This window comes from Bidens hawaiensis, unplaced genomic scaffold (genome assembly GCF_021521415.1).
Source record: "Bidens hawaiensis isolate Kalapana, Puna unplaced genomic scaffold, B.hawaiensis_p1.1 tig00020232_1, whole genome shotgun sequence".
Lineage (NCBI taxonomy): Eukaryota > Viridiplantae > Streptophyta > Magnoliopsida > Asterales > Asteraceae > Bidens > Bidens hawaiensis.
Genome location: NW_027493080.1, coordinates 71,243 through 84,622, shown reverse-complemented (window position 1 = coordinate 84,622; position 13,380 = coordinate 71,243). Strand labels below are relative to the sequence as shown.

The 13,380-nt window shown below is 34.6% G+C and overlaps 2 protein-coding genes across 2 annotated transcripts; both read right to left on the bottom strand.

The window, feature by feature from the left end:
• Positions 1-531: 531 nt before the first annotated feature.
• Positions 532-5,187, bottom strand: LOC143560196 (dehydrogenase/reductase SDR family member FEY-like). The gene is made up of 8 exons (XM_077048551.1): positions 4,857-5,187; positions 3,367-3,487; positions 3,156-3,273; positions 2,675-2,811; positions 2,048-2,149; positions 1,380-1,472; positions 1,221-1,293; positions 532-1,145 (listed from the first exon to the last, which is right to left on the bottom strand). Exons 1-8 carry the CDS (start codon positions 5,117-5,119, stop codon positions 883-885), a joined length of 1,170 nt encoding a protein of 389 aa, XP_076904666.1. The 5' UTR covers positions 5,120-5,187; the 3' UTR covers positions 532-882.
• A 6,046-nt stretch (positions 5,188-11,233) lies between these two features.
• LOC143560178 (transcription factor MYB52-like) lies at positions 11,234-13,143 on the bottom strand. Its single transcript, XM_077048540.1, has 2 exons — positions 12,738-13,143; positions 11,234-11,756 (listed from the first exon to the last, which is right to left on the bottom strand). The coding sequence occupies exons 1-2, from the start codon at positions 12,850-12,852 to the stop codon at positions 11,350-11,352; spliced, it is 522 nt and encodes a 173-aa protein (XP_076904655.1). The 5' UTR covers positions 12,853-13,143; the 3' UTR covers positions 11,234-11,349.
• Positions 13,144-13,380: the final 237 nt, after the last annotated feature.

Here is a 13,380-nt window from a genome sequence, read left to right as displayed (position 1 = left end):
GCTGATATCTTTGTGATATGCTTATCAAAAGGGATTACTCTATATTATAGTAAAAAGGTTTTTAAATTGTTTCGATCTGGTCACTCATAAAATGTTTGTTATAATCAAGTCACTAAAGTTTCCTTTGTGTTCCAGTCTCATAAAATGTAGGGTTTTTTTTATCTTTAAATAGTTTGACATTGTATAATATTTTTAAAAAATTGAGAAAAATAATTTTTAAATCGTGTTTAACAGCTTTCTGGTTGATTTAGGGTAGCGTCACGCACACCTGAATAAAAGTGCTTATATTTTTAGTCAAAATTGTTACCTCTAAAACTTTAAATTCATTTGATATTTTCTTATGTTTTTTAATCTACATTTTGCGGTTTAGCACTATAGTTGCTAGTTTTGTCGAGTGGGGATGAGATCAATAGTGTGCTTGTACATGTACCATTACCAAAAGTAATTGGACCGAAAAATCATTAAAATTGAGTACCGAGTACCTTACGTATTGGTACAAGTATTTTAATACGGATACTACTTTTTAAAACTTCAATGATCTTGATACCAAAATTCTAAAATCTTAGTACCGATAGCCGTACCAGATAAGCTAAATTAGTACTAGTACGGGCATTAGGGAAAGAAATCTCATCCCTATTGTCGAGTGTCAAAACCGTACATAAACATGCATGTATTAGACACCAAAAAAGTACCCATTCGGGTAAACAACTTGCTAGATAACAATACAAACCAACTATTACTCAAATTTCTAATACACAAACAAAACATACATATCTTGCAAAACCAAAATCGACTGCGTGGTTTCACTATATTGCTACCGATGGATGAAAAACTTGGATTGCAAGTGGTGTATGTCGCGAGCAAAACCGAATATAATTAAATTTAATCATCATGAGGTGCATATTTGCACTTGATATCTTCACCTTCTATGAGCTTCTCTACAGCATCTAAAGGCAGGCCCACCAATTCTAATGTCTTTTCCCATACTTTAGAAGCCGTTTCCACGTTATGGGCTTCTTCCGACGGGTTCATGGGCCGACAATCTTGAGAAATGAAAGCGCCTACGGGCCATTCATCAGCTTTCAACATTTCACAGTACTCGGGTATTTGAGGATCGGTCGCTGCAAAAAGAGAGCTTCGAGAACCTGTACAAGTACATCATACGGGTTAGTTTTGACCCGTTTAATTATGAGATTATTGTGCAATAATAAATTACTTGCCTTCTTCAGCATTGAAGATAAAGTAAGGGATTAGACGATAACCGGCCTGGACTATTTTGTGAAGATCTCTTGCCTGCATGCAATTGCCACATCATATATATTTTTTTTTAAATATCAATTTATAAAATTAAAATAGTAAATATAGTTCGGAATACTTACAACGTTAGTCTGAACTATGCCTGGAGATACGCATATTAAATTTACGCCAGCTTCAGCGGGCAGCTTTTTGTGGAGAACACTACTAAACATGACCTGCAAGCTTAAATGAATCTATGTCAAATATGATTACAAAGTTTATGTAAATTTGATAATATTGTAACTTTTTGGTTGACTTTTGACCCGCTCTATTAAACCAAGTTTTTTATTTTACCCTTTGACACGTTAGAAATAAGAGCTCAACCAAAGTTCAATTCATAACACGAAAAGGCTTATTATTGTGAGAAGGATTTTCATACTAAAAAATGATTTTGCACCAAATTCAAAAACTTGTTTTTATAACTTTATAGGTTTCTTTTTCGTAAAAACACAAGGATTTAAGGTGTGCGCAAAAGGATAAAGAAAAGCATTTAAAAAATAATTAGTGGGGACATAAATGATGCACAAAAGGAAAACAGAGTGAGTACATCATAATGAAAAAAAGAATCACTTTTTCTTTGCTTTTTATTTCTTTTTTGTATTAATTCAGAAAGTCAAGGGCACCCACAGATTATAAAATGGTGGATATTAAAAAATATATAAAAAGATTTTGTTTGTACCCGTCGACTTCTCACGATTTAAAGCTTTCTTATCTGATCATAACACTCTCTCTCATACATATAGAAACACACCTGTGCTAGTTTGCTGCTTGAGTAACCCACTAAACTTGTATACTTTCTTTTGCCGGAAACGACATTCATGTCTTCCGGGTCCACAAATCCAACTTGATGCATCTAAACAGAACACAATTTATACAAATGCAAGTATACATAGTAAAAGTTGAACTACAAAATTTAACTAGGTCTGGATTTTATTTGGTAATCCATACAAAAGTCAAAAACTATAAGTCAAGTATTTCTAGAAGAACATATAGACATTACACACGGCTTTTCTTTTCACATAAAAATGCATTACTTGTGTATCAAAAATGAGAAAACTTGGGAGTTGGGAGATAGAAATGTTTTTGCGTGTCAACCCAATATAACTGTTTTGACACGTAAAAAAGTGTGTATTTTGATTTAAACCCGTTATCCAACCCACCTCACTAACCCATGTTTCAAACTTAAATGAGAACATTATTTATTTTCTTCATGTTTCTAGGACTATTTAAGAACAAGGTGATTGGAGAAAGCAAGTGAATATGATTAAATAGTACTCACTAAACTTAATTTTGTGACAACTACTAACCGTAAGATGCATGTAGATACGAGAATGTATATATAAAGCAAGAGACGCATAAGATATAGAAAAGAACTTACGATCGAGTTCACGTTTACAATTCGACTAGGAGAACCTTTTATAAGGGATGGTAAGAGCAGCACTGCAAGCAGTGCTGGAGCCAGATGGTTCACTTGCATGTGTTCTTCATATCCATCTTTTGAAAACTTTTGTTTTTCTATATAAAAATAAAACTGAATTGCATTATTTGAACCAGCAGATAAGAACTTGAAAGCTCTGTTAGCTTCAATAAACACCCCCTGATAAGCTAAGGGTTTATAGAAAAGTAGGCTAGTGTTTACTTGTCAACTTATAATGAAAGTCAAGTTTAAAATGAAAAAAATTGTGTGTGTGTGTGTATAATTTTTGAAAAATTACATATAAAATTTTAATCCAATTAATCCTGAATAATCCCTGTAATTAGGATAACCACCAGCTCATCAAGTAATGGAATGAGGAGTTGAATGGTTATCAAACATTAGTTAAAGAATATAACAAGATAGTAAAACTATAAACACTAACCTCCTATAGAAAATATCCCTGCGTTATTTATCAACACATGTAAAGGTCCCGAGCGTACATTCCATGCCTCAGCAAATCTCACAACCGAAGCCAATGAGAGAAGATCCAATTCCATCACCTTAAATGCCATAAATTGACTGGTATCAAACCAGGCCCTTAAACCAAACACCTAGTGAATGATAGATAAACTACATGTGTGGTTACCATATACCTCAATATTAAGAGGGAGGCCCCTTCCAGACCATTCATCCTGCCATTTCTTGATAAGTTCATGGGCCGCTTTGGTATTTCTAACTGCCATAACAACATGTGCCCCTGCTTCTGCCATCTGCCTGAATAAGTTTATAAAACAAAAGAATCAAGTGTTAGTAAAAATATTTGAACAACTGCCATCTGTCTGATTAAGTTTCTATTGAGAAAGACTGATGCTTATTATCCCACTTGATGAGAAGGGTTATGCAGTGGAACTAAATTAGAGTAACATTTAGCGTTTAAATATGTAAATCTGTTTACTCAGTTCTGACTTTTATCTATCAAGATTCTCCCATATAACCATATTATTATTAACATTCTTTCAAACTTGGTATTTAAAAGGCAGTATTTCTCGTGTGAGAACCATATATTGTGATACAACAATGCAAGAAACCATAATTATTTATGATAACAATTGAGGAGGCAGAAGAAAAGCAAGAACAGTGTTGTAGAACTAGCTAAGCGCTAGTCGGGCGGTGGGGAACTGACTAGCGATTTACAGGGATTATTCAGGATTAATTGGATTAAAATTTTATATGTAATTTTTCAAAAATTATACACACACACACACAAATTTTTCAATATTATATATATTTTCTCAAACTTATTAATCGGATTAGACTAATTAGTATAACTTGATTGGATTAAGAAGTAATTTTTTTCACACACTTCAAAGCTTTTGACCAGCTTTGACGGATTTTGACCCAAATTTGACCGGCTTTGATTGATTACCGAGCTATTGGTCCGATTAGGTAAAAATCGAATCCGTAATCGCGATTTTTACAACCCTGATCAAGAATCAATGACCCACAGGCCACAGGAGACATAAGAACTGCTAAATCATCCTCCTAATGACCAATTATCAGTGAACACTTGGCAAATAGTTTATCCGCCTAATTTCAAACCATTAGTTTATCTAATTGGTGCAAAATGTTGTTGTGTTTGTCTAAATCTGGTACGTGTAAACTGAGTAAAAATGTACGTATCAGTAGAAAATCGAAACCGGTACTGACCGAACACAATCCGTATTGGTACTCGGTTTATCATGTTTCCGGTATCAGTAACATTTGTTTCAGTATTTTTAATGGTATCAAAAAATCAGTACAGTATTCGGTATATATGATTCGGTCATTTTCGGTATCGATATTTTCCAGTACTGTACCGATCTCATCCCTAATTTATAATAATTATTATTATAAACTGCTGTTTCCCCTGTTCATTCAGCCTTAGCTCTATTCTAATTTTTACTTAATTAATTCAACTTAAGTTCATTTCATTATTAGTTAAACTAAAATAATTCACAATTTGTCAAAATTCCTAATCTCGAAACCCTAACTAAAACATAAACACCAAAATATTAAAACAAAAGAGACAGAGATATAATAATAATAATAATAATAATAATAATAATAATAATAATAATAATAATAATAACGAACAAAGAGACACCTGGCGGTTTCACGGCCAATACCGCTGGTGGATCCGGTAATGACGCAGGTGAGATCGTTCAACGGAGGTAACGGCATCGGATTCTGCAAGTGAGAGGCCATTATGCGTTGAAAGAGCATCTCGTAGGCTAAGTAGAACCAGCCTCGAATCCACTCCATCCATCCTAATCCTTTCTTATCCGGTTTTGAAGTCGCCGGAGTTGTTTTCGTCGGCGCCGGAGATGTGTGCTCGTCGTCGGAGGCGGAGGATGATGATGACGTCATCGCCGGAGAGAATTGTAGATCTGTTTGTTAGTGAGGGTTGAGTGTTGACTGTGTATGAACTGTCTGTCAAGTGTGGAGTGTGATTAGGTTTTTGTATAGAGGTGGATTAAACGTGATAATCACACATGATTAGATTCTGTTGTTATTATTTTAAAAAGAATTTAAATTATAATTAGAAAAAAAAAGGTTGTAAAGGCTTTGAACTGGGGGTTTCTGATACGAGGGAACATAGGGTCGGTTTCCGGGTCTAAAAATTATTATTAAACGGGTTTGGGTTCAAGTCAGGTTTCATTGGTTGAGAGTCACGTACTCTTCAAGTAACAATCTTGGTAGCTCTTCTAGAAGGTAGTTGGTTACTTACAGCTGTCCTGTGGCATTTCCTTTTGAATATCCTAGCGGGTGAAGATGGTACCCTGCGGATGATTTCTGAGGATGCCTGGATGCTTCCGCGCATGGTCCCTAGGACGTATCATCGTTCTTCCTTTAGTGAGTTATGCGGGTGATCCATATGCTCCGCGGGTGCTGTATGAGGAGCTTACCTCTGACCCGCGGGTGATATTTAAGGGTATTTGGGTCTTTTTGGTACCCTGCCTCTATAATGGATCTACCCATTTTCTCTTTATATAAATTGGTAACACCCATGAGCCCTTAACCGATCAGACCTAGTTATTTGCAATTTGGTTGAATCCTGGGTAGAGGTGCACGCATAACTATGACAAACTGAAAATTTTTCTTACTTTTTCAGACACTCATCACGACTTGACTCAAATTTTTGGGACGAAAATTCTTTAACATGGGAATGATGTGACAATCGTCAATTTCAGGTTAACTCCGTTAACTCAACTCCGTCAATTCAAACTTAAGATCACTGAATCTATAATGCACACCTCATTACATTTAAACTAGGGTTTAAATGACGCTTAACACTTACTACATGTGTAGTCTTTCGGGAATTGCACCGAAACGCAAACGAGTTGACGCAAACGATTGGTGAATAAACGAAAAACGTCAAAACAGTAATTATGTGATAATTATGTGTTAGACTTATGTGTTATGTGATAACATGGTTATAAACGTTAACTCAAGATGTAAACAAGTTAGTTTAAGCTAGATAAGTAATACTTAGAAGTGGAGGGGCCAAAGTGTAACATGTAGTATTATAAATAATAATAATAATAAACCCTAACTTATTATTATTCCCCACACAATCCCGATCGGAAACCCACCCCCCCTTGGCTCCTTGGCTGCCGTCACCTATATACACATACATACACTCAATCTCAAGCTCTTGATTGAAGATTAAGGTGCTAGGAAGGTATAATCGACTATCCTATGCATCCTCTATACTTGATTTTGATGTTTAATGGGTTAATTGAAAACCCTAAAAGCCGATTTTATGTGTGTATGTAATTAATATGATTGTTGTTGATTTGATGATGATTTGATAATTAGATTGGATATTGTTACATGTTAATTGTTGTGTCTTTGATTTGAGTTCAAACAAAAACCCTAATCAATGTAAGTAATGTGTAATTGATGTGCATGGATAGTGTTTATGGAGTCTAGAGTGTTATATGAATGCATGATGGTCCATAGATAGTTAATATGTTGAGTTTGGATGCAAACAGTTTCTGGACAGATTGTGTTATTGATGTTTAATTGACTGTAACGAAGTGTAAATGTGAGAATTGGTTGAGATTATTGATACTACAGTGAACTAGGTTGAGTCTAGTTTCTAAAGAATATAAATTTGTAATTTTTGGAGAAGTAAAGGTTAACTTTTATGATTTTACAAAAACGTTGTGCAAAGCTGAGCTGTTAGACCTGCTGTTAGGTTGTTTTGTAAATGTTATATCTCATGAACTACAAGACCAATTGAGTTGGTTCTACTTCTGGAAGTTGACTCATTGAGTTAGGAACCTAACCCAAGTGGTCTTGCATTTATTGGATTTTTCGTTTAACGGGAATTTCAAATAACATTCTGTTGCGCATGAATTTGACTGTTATGAGTTTGCTGTAATGATTTGATGACTGTGAGAAACCTATGTGGAATAAAAATATAATAAAATATGTTCTGGAAACCTAAGACATATATGCTCTTGTGATGATTTTTGGTAAATTAATTGTGATGCTATGATCGGTGAAATAGACTAGTTTTTCAGGTAGAATTCTGTCTCGGTGAAACTAGCTGCTGAATTTTGTGAAAATGCATGAAACATGATACTTGCTATATAATTGTTATGTTTTGACCAAATTGCCCTTGCGGGGAATAATTGCTAATTGATTGTCATGATTTGACCAAATTGCCCTCATGGGGAATAATGGATAGTTAATTGTTATGTGTTGACCAAATTGCCCTTACGGGGAGTAATTGCTAGTGATGTACTTTATGAATACATGACATGTATATAATTGCTTACACAAGTAACGTATCACAAATACATTGGTTAGAGTCACACACGATTCACAAACGAAACACGAAACATGTTATGTGCATAGGTATTATGTGCCGAGTCTAGAGACTCGATAATATTCCGACACTTAGAAGAATCTCTTTATTGTTTTAGAACGCTAGAGAGAGTTTTTCTGTGACGCGCATCTTGGTGAATTATTTTGGGAATACTTCGCAAACAGTGAGTTTCACTTTCCTCTTTTAAACTTTTTAAACGCTTTTCACTTGGGGTAGATAACATACTCCGAAACGCATTTAAGATTTTGTTAATATAGATTACATATCACTTGTAAAGACTAAGTGGCAAACGCAATAACTAAAGTCCTTCATAACATCGAACCGGTTAATATTTGGATAATAGCGAGTCACTGTTGAGTAGTACTACTGGGTTTGACAAACCCCACCCAACGCTAAACTCGACTGGAGGTCGAGTGGGTGTAATCTTGGTTAAACACATACCATGGTCTGGATGACCTGGTGGCAAGGCAAATGATAAACAGTCAGCTTCCGTGTCGAACACTTAGTGATACTTGTTTTATAGGCTAGCTACCTATAGATATATAATTGACATAACACTATCTGGTAACGCTTAACGCAAAACGCTGTAACGCAAAACGCTTAACGCAAAACGCTGAACGCAAACGCTAAACGCTTTATTTTTATATAAACTTGTGAACTCACCAACCTTGTGTTGACACTTTTAGTATGTTATTCTCAGGTAGCCGAGGCGGGCGCGCGGTTTAGGAACATGCATTGCTTGAAACACTTTTAATTATGCAAAACTTATTTTAAACTATTATCATTGGGTTTTAAGTCGTCCTGCGTGACGTAACATTGTTTGCTATGGTTTTACGCTTCCGCATTTAATTACTCGTAAACGTTTTCATGGTTTTGAAACTTTGTTTTATGGTTTGATTATAACTAATGATTCCAATCCTGTTAGTTCACACCCTCTGACGGTAAAACTTCGTTAGTGGATTTTGAGGGTGTGACAATAACCGATTAACCGATTTTTTATTATTATTTTATTAAAAACCGGGTTTTTCTGGTTATTAATCGGTTCGGTCTAACCGATCAAAACCGTTTCTCTAACCGGTCAAAACCATTTACTACCCGACCCGAAACACCAGTCTAACCGGTTAATTCCCGAAAAAAAACCGCTTAGCATATTAACTAGTTAACCGATTTGTGCACCTTTAATCCAGGGTCCAAAGAATACTACTAAATGGGTTTGGGTCTGTGTCGGGTTTCACGAGTCTGACCAGTTTTACTTAACATGAACCGGGTAAAACATGTGAGATGCTAACCGATTAGACCTGGTTATTTACAATTGGATCGGATCCTAGATTTTGAGAATACCACAAAACAGGTCCGGGTCTGAATTAGACCTCACGGGTTTTTAAACTGTTTTCACACTCCTAATTTCTGATCAAGGTGTGTATATAATGCTTGTTTTTTATATTTAAATAATTAAGATTCCAACTCTTTTGGGACAAATGCATGAGTTACTAAGTTACTACTATGTTAGTTGTATAAAAAATATTAATGGAGATTATAAACTTAAATACATATGTTAATAAGATTGTAATTATGTTATATCAAAAAACAGGAAATTAGTCTTGATATTTGAAAAGAAAAGAAAAAAAAGGAATATAGTTTTTTTAATCTTGCGTTGTTGATTAATTACATTGGTGTCTCTTTTATAATGGCGAGTCTAACCGAAATTAGTTCATTTAAACAACTTGAGCCTCTAAATCTAACCTTCTTACACACTCATAGAACCAAACTAACGTGCTCAACGCTTGGATGGCAAGCTTGAAACATGAAGATCGTGGTAAAAAACACTCAAAAGTCTCCGAGAAACAATGGGTGTTCGCGTGGAGATGTTAGAGAGAGTTCTAGGTTGATAATTTTCGTTTGAAGTGGTAAATGATCAAGCTTAGGTGTAGAGGTCGTTAACTTTGAGCCAGACATGTAGCAAACTCGTAAAATTTGCACGTTTGGTTTGGCATCAATACATATTGATCACAATACGATACATATCATGAACACCATGGGCGCCAACTTTGAGTTTGCTTAGTTCGAATGAAAACTATCAATATAAATCGTACCATAGGCAATATAGTTCGCATTGTCATATTTTAAGAAAGGACAATTTGAACCCTAAATTTTATACTTTGCAACTTTGGCAGTTTTAGTCCCCCGACCTTTTCTATTACCAAAACGAGTTAACCCAACACTTAGTATACATCACGAATACTTGTATATACATATATGCACCTTTGTACGGGGTGTTACAGTTTACCGATGAGATCTACACCAGGGCCGGCTCAACGAATGTGAAGGCCTAAATCGAAATAAGATTTTGGGGCTTTTGTATGACAATTGTAAAGGAAAAAAAATTGTTTACTACAAGATTTGAACGCATGATCTATACTTTAGTAATAACAAAACCTACCACCACCCAATATATTATTTTAAATTTACTTTACTCATTATAATATGTCTATATATAATGTTTTTTTTTTTTATTTGGAGACATTAATTAAGTGTGGGTCTAAAGTCTTAACTTGTTTTCGTTGGCCAATGGGCCGACCCTGATCTACACCAACGGAATACTTAGTGACATATCATCCGATGTGAGTCTTATGTTTTATGATGTGTGATGACATGATTGTACCCAATATTCTTAGCTAGAGTGTATCGTCAACACTTAATTCTATTATTCGTATTAAAAATGGTCTCGAGTTAAAGATCATATCATTTTAGTATGAACAATTTATTTTGTAAATTTGTGATGCAACAGTTGGTAATCTTTCACAAATGTTTTTGTATCGAAAACTTAAAGTGTGTATAAAGTTTGAATATCCTGAGATTGATCATTGTGTTATGAGATCAAACTTTGAGTTATGAACCCACAAATAATCATCCTAAGTTTTAGTTCTTGACGCGCCTTAATTGGCCGAAAAGAAATCTATAAATGGTACGTTCATGTCACTCCCTTCTTGTTTGGTTGCTTCTTGCTCCACCTCGACGTCTTCTTTGTTTTTATGGTCGATTACTTCACTCCTGTTAGATTCGGTATTTACAGGGAGAAAGTTGTAGAACTCCAAAGATCGATCTCTTTTACCTGAATACCAATGAAATAATTTAAAACACGTAGAAAATGAAATAATATCCTTGTGAACATGTTTTGAATTTAGTTGTAATTTGGCAAGACGTGAATGGATGTGCAACATATGCTAGTTAAAACGAGTCATTTTTAAGTACATGTCAAAACAGATTGGGTTAGTCCGTTAATACTGTTATTTGTTTTTAAACTTCTTTATTAATAAATGCGAGAATTATGATTAAATTCAATATGTGTTATATATCATTTCGACTGATTGATCGATAAACGGTATGTCATAAGTTATATTACCTACACATAATTCAAAAATATATAGGTAAACGATTAAAACAACATATAAAGGAGTTAATTAGATAGTTTTTTTATATACATAAACATATATGTTTTTATTTTTTATGTAAGAAGTACAAAATATTAAAAATATATAACCCATTTATCAAAACATTAAACGATTAAAGCTTGCTATTTTATTTTCGCAATAATTTAGTGTTATGTGCTAATAAGTAAATATCACCCTATATATATGTAAATTATTTATGACATGATCTGGTTTTTAAATCAGAGTGGTAATAAGTAGATCAATAAGACGGTTGATTCGATGACCGGTCCGGTTATATATATGTTAAGTTAGATTTAAACAAACCCTAATTATTTTATCAACCAAATATGTCCCATGCATGCAATACCTTCATCAACTTTGAAATGTTGAACCAAATTCTTGGAGAGTTGTAGATGTGACACAATATTTCTTGAAAGCTCGTAAGGGAAATTAGCTAACTGATATCTTTCCTTAAATGCACGATCAATAGCCACGGTGGTGGTTCGATGGTGGGGCATTCGACTAGACCTTTCGCGGACCTTACGAGCCATGATCACATGCCAATGGTTCTTAACCGCATTATCGGTTCGACCAGGGAAAAGCTTCGCAATGTTAGCCCATCGGTTCCCAAATTCACGATGATATGCGAGTAATCGTTCCTCTTCTTCCTCGGTGAACGGACTTCGGTTGATCTTTGGATCTAGTTGGTTGAACCATCTTAATCTACAACTCTTGCCTGCACCAAATGAACAGTTTTATTTAATACAATAACAATACGTTATTATTATTATTATTATTATTATGAAATTGCATGCAATTTATGGAGTTTTAATTTGGCTATTTTCAACCAAAAAAACATATAAATTAACATTACATTATACGAATACTATATACACCTATCGAGCTTGGCTTGTTTTGACTTACGATAAATCGAGCTCGGCTGTTTCAAGATCTTTTTCTAAAGCTCGAGCTCGTTTCGAGATCTTATTATTTATTCATTTAATATCTATACATTTTTAATTATATATTATTTTATTTTGAGAAATTAATGCTTTAACAAGCCTAAGCTAGACTCAAGCTCATGTGGAGTACCTTAAACGAGCCAACGCTTAAATCGAGCTCGTTAAAATATAGTTAAAGCTATAAAATATCCTAGCCTCATTAATGATCAAAGAGCCTAATCGATTTCCCATACAAGACTCAAGCTTGGGCTCAATAACTAAATGTGCTTTATTTGAGGCTCGAGATCTTCTCAAGCTTTTTATCAATCCAATCTCGAGTAGATCGATCACAAGCAGCCCGGCTCGTTTTCACCTAACCACAGGTTCCAAAATTTTTCAGACGTGTTGATGACGAATCCACATAGCAATTCAGACGTATTGATCTATAACTTGACTAGCAATAGTGAAACGAGATCTGATCCATCAGTGATCAGCTCTGTAACTGATCACTGATGGATCAGATCTCGTTTTCTTAGTTGTTGGTTAACTATTCGTCTAGAGAACAAACTATTCCAGACCCTTCCAGACGAACAGTTAACCAACAACTAACTTTTGCACCATCGCATGTCATAGATATAACAAACGTATACGAATCTAAAATTAGGTAAACAAAATTAAAACACGCATAACTCAAAAACTAATCACATGCGGATTGACACAAATCAAAAGAGCAGTTTCAAATTTCCAAAAATAGAGGACACGAACAAGTACTCGACCTGATCGTCCATGAAGCTTCTCCGCTATGGCGTTCCAGTTATGTGGACCGTACTGATGGACGAGTTGCCGAAGCTTTTGGTCCTCGGACGGCCGCCAGTGACCGCGGGTGCACATATGGATGGATTGATTGATCAGGTAGTGAATTAAGGTGAAGAAATGAATGAATATATTTGTTTGTGTGATTTAGGGTTGAAGAAATTAAAGAGAGGGCAGGATCAGGTAATGGATGGTGAGTGGGATATATATATATAGATATATATATATATATAAGGTGGAGGTGATGATATATTGGGAGTTGGTTTCTGTTAGGAAGAGTGTATCAGATAGTGATGCAACGTCTAGACTAACTGAAAATATATACGCCTTATTTTCTATGCATGTTGGTACATCCATTCATGTATATCTCTCTCACACACATATTTTATAATATATATATATAGAGAGAGAGAGATCAGTTAAAATACAAGGTAATTTTACATGCAAAATAATTAAAGAGGAAAACAAAGAGAGAAGATAAATACGGTGGTATTTTCGTAATTACTTTGATTAACAAAGTAATTACACTACAATAGAATGCAAGTAGCGTTATAATATTTTACGCTACTAGTAAAGTGTGGTGTATGTAGTTATTTAATTACTTTA